At 41.7% G+C, this 10,148-nt stretch overlaps 1 protein-coding gene across 1 annotated transcript in view; it reads left to right on the top strand.

The window, feature by feature from the left end:
* ZFP69B (ZFP69 zinc finger protein B) overlaps positions 1-1,811 on the top strand; it is a 10,535-nt gene extending 8,724 nt beyond the window's left edge. Inside the window, exon 5 of the mRNA XM_021684235.1 lies at positions 643-1,811. Within this exon, the coding sequence (XP_021539910.1) occupies positions 643-1,811 (1,169 nt within the window). The remainder of the gene's footprint in view (positions 1-642) is intronic.
* The last annotated feature ends 8,337 nt before the right edge of the window (positions 1,812-10,148 follow it).

A 10,148-nucleotide genomic window follows, 5' to 3' on the forward strand; every position in this document is an offset into this window, starting at 1 on the left:
CCTGAGCCGAAGGCAGTCGCTTAACCAACTGAGCCACCCAGGCGCCCCGAAAAAAACTTATTTTAATAGAGAAAATTTTGTCATAGAAATATGGACTTGAGATGATATGGCACTATAATCCTGTGTTCCTTAATCTTATCTCTTGATATTTACCCTTACAACAATGCTCTCTTCTTAGTGCACTTCCTTCTGGAAATCACATGGATGAACTCCTCCCAATTCCTGGAAGTCCCCTTCCATACTCTAAAAGCTTCTTTCTTTTGACCATTTCTTCATTTCCTTTTATATTAGCTTTAAAGGGGGCAGAACTACATTTGAAGATAGTCCAAGGTTGCTATGCTTAGTACATGTTCATTTTCCCCCTCTATGGCCATTTATTTTTTAAAGTGCACTGAAGGGGCGTCTGGGTGGCTCAGTCGTTAAGCATCTGCCTTCAGCTCGGGTCATGATCCCAGGGTACTGGGATCGAGCCCCGCATCAGGCTCCCTGCTCAGTGGGGAGTCTGCTTCTCCCTCTCCCACCCGCACACTTGTGTTCCTGCTCTCGCTATCTCTCTCTCTGTCAAATAAATAAATAAAATCTTTAAAAAAAAAAATAAAGTGCACTGAATGTGGGTCATTTGTATTTTGGGATTTCTTTCAGACTTGGAGAATAAAACAGAAACCAGGGAGTCAACCTTAAAGAATGATATTTCAGGGGAAGAATTACACCATGGCCTAATGAAGGAACAGTCCACAAGAGGAAACACTGTATATTCCACGTTGGGAAGAGTCTCCAAATGTGATAAGTTAGAAAGCCACCAGGAAAACCAAGGAATGGGTGAGGGGCAAATCCCCTTGACCCACAAGAAAACACTCACCCAAGAGAGAGGCCGAGAATCTAACAGATTTGAGAAAAGTATTAATGTGAGCTCAAAAGTTATTCCTGGACCAGAAGGTCCTCCAAGAAAAAAAGACCATAAATATGATATATCTAGAAAGAGAAGTAGATACAATTTAGATTTGATCAATCATTCAAGGAGTTATACAAGAATGAAAACTTTTGAATGTAATATTTGTGAAAAAATCTTCAAACAGCTCATTCATCTTACAGAACACATGAGAATTCATACTGGAGAGAAACCTTTCCGATGTAAAGAATGTGGAAAAGCCTTTAGCCAAAGTTCATCCCTTATTCCACATCAGAGAATCCATACTGGTGAGAAACCCTATGAATGTAAGGAATGTGGGAAAACCTTCAGACATCCATCATCTCTTACTCAGCATGTTAGAATCCATACTGGGGAGAAGCCCTATGAATGTGGCATATGTGAGAAAGCATTCAGCCAGAGCATTGGGCTGATCCAGCATCTGAGAACTCATGTTAGAGATAAACCTTTCACCTGCAAAGACTGTGGCAAAGCATTTTTCCAGATTAGACACCTTAGGCAACATGAGATTATTCATACGGGTGTGAAACCCTACATTTGTAATGTATGCAGTAAAACCTTCAGCCATAGCACGTACCTAACTCAACACCAGAGAACTCATACTGGGGAAAGACCATATAAATGTAAGGAATGTGGGAAAGCCTTTAGCCAGAGAATTCATCTTTCTATTCATCAGAGAGTCCACACGGGAGTGAAACCTTATGAATGCAGTCATTGTGGGAAAGCCTTTAGGCATGATTCATCCTTTGCTAAACATCAGAGAATTCATACTGGAGAAAAACCTTACGATTGTAATGAATGTGGAAAAGCCTTCAGCTGTAGTTCATCACTTATTAGACATTGCAAAACACACTTAAGAAATACCTTCAGCAATGATATGTGACGTATATTCAACATCAAAGAATCCTCATGATGGAACAAAAGCCTCTAAATCAGAGGTCTTCTGACTTTTGGATTTCAAGAAGCAATGAATTTTTTTAACGACTTGATCCAATGTTACAACTATCAGTTTTGCCATATTAAAGAAACTACCTTTTACCAACATTGATTCAGAAAAGAAAGGGCATTTTAATATTTTTAAATATAGGAAGGAAGTAATCATTAGGAATAACACTTAACATTGAATTAAGTTAGCTTTATGAAAATCTCCAAAATTTGTCTTTATTTTTCTCATTTCATTATGGGCCAGTGAAAAGTTCATCGTGGAAAGTTACTGATACTTGGATTGGCTTTTGAGAATCACTGTTTTAAATATCCCTTAAATCAGAATAAAATAAAAAAAAATTTTTTTAATTAAAAAATTTAAAAAAATTAAAAAAATTTAAAAATAAAAAAATAAAAAAATAAATAAATAAATAAAAAAATCAGAATAAAATATAAAGTATAATTTTTTACTATAGACCTTTATATGGCTAGAAGAGGTATAAAAAAATATTGGTTGGCTCATTTCTAGAAGAAATAACATTGAAGCTTTCTAGAATTGATAGATAACCTACTACACATGAAATAACTTAAGTATATTTTATGGTTTCTTGTAGAGAATTGGCAAACTTTTCATAAAGGGCCAGATGGTAAGCATGTTAGGTATTGTGGGTCATATGAGCTCTGTCAGACCACTCAACTCTACAATGTTAGTGCAAAAACATCCAGAGAAACCTATAAACCAGGGTATCTCAGCCTTGGCACTACTGATATTATGGGCCAGCTGTTTTAGGCAGCTGTCCTGTGCACAACAGTGGGTTTAGCAGTATCTCTGGCCACAAGTTGCCAGTAACAGATGCCAATAGTTCCCTTCCCGCCCCGTAACAACCAAAAATGTCTCCAGATGTCGCTAGATGTACCCTGGGGGTCAAGACTGTACTCATGAAGTACTTGAAAACCACTGACCTAAATTGGTGTTTGGTTGCATTTAGCCTGAGAGCTGCAGTTTACCATTCCTGCTGTACAGTACATAAATAACTGTCCCCCTCTTGCCCCCGAGCAAGCACAGCAAGAATAGTGATTGGTCATATAGGGTTGTTTTTTTTTTTTAAATCTGCTTTGCTGGAACTTTTTTTTAAAAGATTTTATTTATTTATTTGACAGAGAGAGACACAGCAAGAGAGGGAACACAAGCAGGGGGAGTGGGAGAGGGAGAAGCAGGCTTCCCGCGGAGCAGGGAGCCCAATGTGGGGCTCAATCCCAGGAGCCTGGGATCGAGTCCTGCATCAGGCTCCCGGCTCAGCAGGGAGCCTGCTTCTCCGTCTGACCCTCTCCCCTCTCATGCTGTTTCTCTCTCGCTCGCTCTCTAAAAAATAAATAAAATCTTTAAAAAAATAAAAAAAATAAAACCTTAGAAATTTTATATAATTTCTGGAAGAGTTCTAGCATTCAACTATAAAATATAACCTGAGGAGGTTTATCATCACTTATTTGACAATGTTTCCCATGTGACTTGACATACCAAATAAGCCTAATTAGTCAAAAAGACTTCATTTAGAAGTTGAATTTTGGGAAGTTTATCTGAAATATCAGGAGATTTTAAAGTACATGCCTAAGTAAGATTATAGATCATTTAAAAACTTAGTAGGCGCTTGAGTGGCTCAGTTGGTTGAGCGTCGACTTTTGGTTTCAGGTGAGGTCATGACCTCAGGGTCATGAGATGGAATCCTGTGTCAGGCTCCATGCTCAGTAGGGAGTCTACGTGAGGTTCTCTCTCCCTCTCCCTTTGCCTGCCCCTTCTCTCTCTCTCTCTCAAATCTTTAAAAAAAATTAAAAATAATTATCTATTAGCCAAGGTGGCAATAAGATTCTAAAGGCAAATGCAGAGGATTACATCAGTGTTAATAAAATTTAGCTTAATGTTGAGAAGATTCCATTTTAAAGACAAAACTTAGAAACTTTGTTTTTCTAGGCTGATTAAAGATATAATCTTTGTTTACAACTTAAACTAATAACCTAAGAAAACTACCATTTTAACAGAAAAATCAAATTCCAATCTTATACTGGTGTACTTCCAATATTAAAACTCATTTATTTCGGGGCGCCTGGGTGGCTCGATCCCAGGGTCCTGGGATCGAGCCCCGCATCAGGCTCCCTGCTCGGTGCGAGGCCTGCTTCTCCCTCTCCCACTCCCCCTGCTTGTGTTCCCTCTCTCGCTGTGTATCTCTCTGTCAAATAAATAAAATCTTAAAAAAAAAAAAACTCATTTATTCCAATAAGATGAATTTTTTAAAAAGATTTTTATTTATTTATTTGAGAAAGAGAGCAGGAGTGGAAGGGCAGAGGGAGAGGGAGAAGCAGGCTCCCACTGAGCAGGGAGCCTCACCCGGTGCCCCATCCCAGGACCCTGAGACCATGACCTGAGCCGAAGGCAGATGCTTAATTGGCTGAGCCACCCAGGTGCCCCAACAAGATGAACTTTTTAAAAAATCATGCAGACCTTCCTTTTTCCTCCCTGTCGTCTCCCATGTTGATATATACTTACTGAGACAAGGACGTGCAGGGTGCTGCATGGATCTGAGTTTTCGTGGTGGGTGCTGTGACGTGCTGACCAGAATCCCCATTAGGAATGAAGGACTCTGTGCTGCAGGGAATGTAGCCAATAGTCCTCAACTCACACACCATCAGAGGCTGCCTTAACTGAAGACAGCTGCCTTGTCAAAGGGCATACCCTCTGCCCAGGTTGTTACATCCAATGACTATTATAAAAGTCCAGCCCTTTTGCCCTAATTTAGGATGGTTCTGAAGGGTAATCCAACTTTTAGAACTCCTCAGAGTCAATGAAGGCTTCTGTTGATATTGTATGACTGCTCAACTTTTGCCTCATCTTGCTCTCCTACTCTCCCTTCTCTTCTCCACGTGTTGATCACTCCCTAATAAACTTTTTTTTACATATTAATCACCACAATCTTAGTCCTGACCCCGTGCAAAATTCCTTTCCAGATTCCCTTCTCACAAACATACAACTTTACTTTTTACATTCAGATTTTGTCCTAAGTTTTCTCTCTTTAACCAGTCTCACTTTCCTTGCATCACATCTGCTTGTTTGTTCTTAGGTCACCCATAAAACTTCATGAGGCATCAAAGTTCTAAGGTTTTTTTTTTCCCCTTTCCTGACAAATTTTGCAATGGAGATAACATGAACTTATTTGAATTCCAGTAGACACAAGCAGAGTGAAAGTTTTATATATAATGCTGATAATTCTAAAGACATGTCCATTTGATTAAGCCAACAACCTTAAATTAGCTTTAATACTGAATATTTTCCAAGATCATGTGAACTTATAAAACATTTGGGTTAGTTTCTATCTTTGAGTTTTAGAATACCCAACTCCTACAAGCACTTACTTTAAACCAACTAAATAGAGCTCTTTTATAAATTAATTTTAGCAATACCACCCTGGGGTAGAGAAAATATCTCACATTTATAATATTCATGGACACAAAAGTACACAAACAAGATGCGAGCAAAATCTTAAAGGCCCAATTTCCAAATGTCTCCTTTTTACAAAACAAATCTAATGGCAAGATGGTATTATAATGTATGGATCCATTCATTGGTCATTTTTCTTTGTGTTGTAGCCAAGCAGCATTACAAAAAATGATTGCCCAGTTTTGGAAAATACAGCCCAAAGGGCTGCATGGGGGAATCAAATTGTCATTTCCCATTTTCCAATGAGAACATGGCCAGTTTTATCCAAAGATACCAGAAGATGCAGCAACAAACAAACCAAATGAAGCCCAACCTCTGTGAGCATTGATTCCTCCCCAAAGCCTGGGCTTCCCCAACCCAACCAAACAACTTCCTCATCAACTTTTTAGAAAAGGAAGCTAAGAGAACCAAAACCCCCTATTTGGAGGCATCTGAATGGGAAGAAGAAATCTAAGATCTAAACCAAACAGGAGAAAGAAAGAAGCTCACATGCTCTCCATATGAAACTCATCCAGAGATCTCTGTCCAAACTAAACCCAAAACTGTTTCCTTGCCACAAGAGTTAAATTAAGCAGGAGGCACCCAATGGGGGGGAGGGGCTGGGGATGGTCCCCAGGACAAAGAGCCTAGGCAGTGGCTAGGACTCACCACCGGACTCCTGTTACAGGCTGAGGCCAACGAACCATGCACAAAGAGCTCCTCCCCAAATTTGTAACCCAACCCAAGTTCATCCACCTAATGGATAGCAAAGACAATCAGGCATTGAGTATGCAGCAAGGAAAGGGGTTATTCTAGAGGCAGCAAAATGAGGAGATGGGAGGGCAGATCTCAAATCTGCCTCTCCCAGGAGAGTCTGGGAAATTTAAAGGCAAACAAAAAGGGTAAAAATTTGCAGTTGCACTTATTAGTCTGCAGCTACAATTAGTCCCATTAACGCTTTGGTTACAGGTTTCACTAATTTTCTCAGAATATTGAAAATGTAATACTCGTGGGTGGTGTTTGGAGGTTGTGGGGGGGAGCACCAACCTGGACAATTCAGTACAGCAGTATTACTGTAGAGCTAAAATAATGTTTCACCCTCCTTCATTACAGGGATAACATAGAGGATTATTTTTGTTATTTTGAGTCTTCTTTGTGTGTGCTTTTACATAATTAGGATCATGGTTTAGCTGCTTTTGGAACTGCAATTTTTTTTCACTGAATATTAGGTTGTGCTCAGATCCTAAGCCTTCATAGCAGAGTGATAAAGAGTTTGCATTCAGGAATCATAAAAATATGTATTCAAATTCCAACTCTACCACCCCTAGCTTTGTGATCTTAGTCAAACTTAATCTTACTTTTTCATCTGTCAAGAGGCACTTTTAATAGACACTACACAACAGGTTTATTATGCCAGGTACACATAACCACTCAAACCCAGAAACTATTAATATTGCATTTTATGGCTTTTCTGCTTGTGATTAAAAAAAGTAAATGCTCATTTATGAAATCACAGAGATGTATAAAGAATACAAACATGACAGAACCCAGATATACCAATGTTAAAATGTTGATTTAAAAAGACATTGTGGGGGCGCCTGGGTGGCTCAGTCGGTTGAGCTACTGCCTTCGGCTCAGGTCATGATCCCAGGGTCCTGGGATCGAGTCCCACATCGGACTCCCTGCTCTGCGGGGGGCCTGCTTCTCCCTCTCCCACTCCCCCTGCTTGTGTTCCCTCTCTCGCTGTGTCTCTCTCTGTCAAATAAATAAATAAAATCTTTAAAAAAAAAAAAAGACATTGTGGGGCGCCTGGGTGGCTCAGATGGTTAAGCATCTGACTCTTGTTTTTCGCTCAGGTCATGATCTCGGGGTCGTGGGATTGAGCCCTGCATTGGGCTCCATGCTCAGCAGGGAGTCTGCTTGTGATTTTTTTCTCCCTCTCCCTCCCCCTCTGCTCCTCCCCCCTCCACTCACCCCACTCTCTCTCTTTCTCTAAAATAAAAAATCTTTTAAAAAGACAACATCATATGATTCCATTTATATAAAGTATCAAAAGTAGTCAAATTCATAGAAACAGTAGAATGGCCATTCCCAGGGACTAGCGGGAGGGTGACAGGCGGAGTTCTTGTTTAATGGGTATAGAGTTTCAGATTTTCAAAAATCTGAAAAAGTTCTGGAGGTCTGTTTCACCATGTGAATATAGTTAATGCTATGGAACTGTACACTTAAAAGTGGTTAAGATGGTAAATTTTATGTTATGTGTTTTACCACACACACACACACACACACACACACACACACACAATTTTTGGATGTAATTTCTTTCCAGTGGACACACTCTAGTACCCAGTTTGAAAAATTCTTCCAACCCACTTGTACCAATGACATATCACTTCTTCACTGACCGTTACCAGTCATGTCCGCCCTTCTCTCCCTACCCAGCTTTTAGTTATGCAGCTGCAAACGTCCTCCACTCCATATACATATGTAGTTAACACCTTTCCTCAGGGCAAAAAAGCATTTTACAAGTTGGATTACCTCCTGGATCCTGACTTTCTCTTTTTTGCCCTCTCTTAGATACTTTGTTATGGGCAGAATTGTGTCCTCCCCTGTCCTTGCCAAATTCATATGCTGAAACCCTAACCTCTAGTACCTTAGAATGTGACTGATTAAATTTATTAATCACTTTAAAGAAGTGATTAAGAGAAAACGAGTCATTAGGGTATGCTCTAATCCAACCTGACCGGTGTCCTTATAAGAAGAGGAAATTTGGACACACAGAGAGACACCAGGGGCCTGCAAGCACACAGAGGAAAGACCATGTGAGGACATAGAATGAGGCAGCCATTTGCAGCCAAGCAGTAAGGCCTCAGGAGAAACCAACTCTGCTGACGTAGGCAGGCCTGGTCTGAGGACCCACAGGGGGTCCCGCAGGACCAGCCAAGAGGGTCCTCTGCTTTGCACAGGATAGAAATCAAGCTCAAGCCAGGAGGAAATGAGAGCAGAGTATATTGAATAGTGTAAGTGATAGAGTATATTAGACAGAGTGTCTGGGAGACTCATAAAAGGAGAAGCGAATCTCTATGTTGCTTGGTGTTAGGTGTTTATATTGGAAAGAGGTCCAGGATATGTGTTCCTTTAGGAATCCAGGTCTGATTAAAGGTGTCAGTGAACAATAGCTGTTATTCTATAAATCACTGAAGATAGAGGGTATGGATGCCAGTGTTGGCGGAGGTTTGTTCAAAGCTAATGTCCTGGAGCTCAGGATCCAGTTCTTCTTAGATGTTATCAGGTACGTGGGGGCCGAGGATGAAACTCAGGGAATTACTAACTTTCTTGCTTCCCCTTTGGAGTGGGAACATAGAGCTTCCTTGGTTTACTCAGATGCAAGGTGAAAGATAGAACACGAGTAAATGGGGCCTAGCAAGGAAACAGCAGAGATGGAGACTTTCTAAAACGGAGTCCCTTCAGTTTCCCTATCTCTGCTGACACCTGGATCCTGGACTTCTAGGCTTCAGAACTGTGAGAAAATAAATGTCTGTTGTTTAAAGCCACCCGGTCTGTGGTATTTTGTTGTGGCAGTCCTAGCAAACTAATGCACTCCTTTAAGAACATTAAAAAGATATATTCCAGACTTTTTTTCCCTTTTTTTTTTTTCTGAGAGGGGGAGAGAGAGACAATGAGAGAGAGAGTCTCAAGCAGATTCCATGCCTGATGCGGGGCTCGATCTCCCAACCCTGAGATCATGACCTGAGTCAAAACCAAGAGTTAGATGCTTAATTGACTGAGCCACCCAGGCAACCCCAGACTTCAGTTTTTAATTTTATTGTTTTCTGAGGTGAGTTGATAGAAATATCCTAGCCCCGCTATTATCAGAAAGAGAAAGTCTTCATTATCCCATTTCCACACATTGTTCCCTCATAACCCTTACCATCATCTGGGGTGTTACTAATTTCTTTATTTTTTATCATTAAAAAGAAAACCACAGGCTCAAAATGGGGCCACCTAGGCCAAGTCATTAAACTGGGGCTTAATAGCTAAGCTAATTAGAATTCCAACCACCCCCAGAAATACAGTCTTTAACAAGTCAACCAGGAATTTTGTGATCTGGCACCACTAAGCTAATATGTCACATGGGCCCTCTCCATCCCCCAAAGGTAAATGAGGTAATCCACCTAATCAGACCCCCAGCTCCAACCCTTAAGAGAAGGTGACCTTACCTGGAACAATCCTTTCTTTTCCTTTGCTAGCAACTTCCTCGTCCCACCCTCCCTCCTATAAAAACCTTCTATTTGATACAACTCCCTAGTGCTCCCCTCTACTTGCTAGATGGGATGCTACCCCATTCATGAATCAATAAAGCCAATTAGATCTTCAACTGTACTGGGTTGAATTTGTTTAACATTATCTATTTAATTCCTCACGAATTAAGAACCAAGAGAGCAGGGACCATTTTGATAACTGCTATAACGCTCAGAGCCTGTAACAATGCGGGACCGATGGTCGGCACTCAAGATAGTCGCTGAACGAATGAATGACAGGATGACAAAGAAGGGATTCCCCCACCGGAAGAGCTGGCGGGCCACGTGGTCCCTCCGGCTGCCGCCTAGCCCCGCCCACGGTGGGCGGGCTGGCCGCTGCCCCTGGGTCTCGGCGCCCCCGGCGCGCTCCGTCGCTCTGGCGCCGGGTTTTCGGGTGCGCCGGCTTCCCGGGAGTGGGCGGGCTCGGGCGGCCCCTCGTGGGCGGAGCCCGCAGCGGGGTGCGCGGAGCCGCCGGAAGACGCGCGCGCCGGGCGGCTGGCTGCGCGGCCGCGTGGGGTGGCCGGGC

This window comes from Neomonachus schauinslandi, chromosome 4 (genome assembly GCF_002201575.2).
Source record: "Neomonachus schauinslandi chromosome 4, ASM220157v2, whole genome shotgun sequence".
Lineage (NCBI taxonomy): Eukaryota > Metazoa > Chordata > Mammalia > Carnivora > Phocidae > Neomonachus > Neomonachus schauinslandi.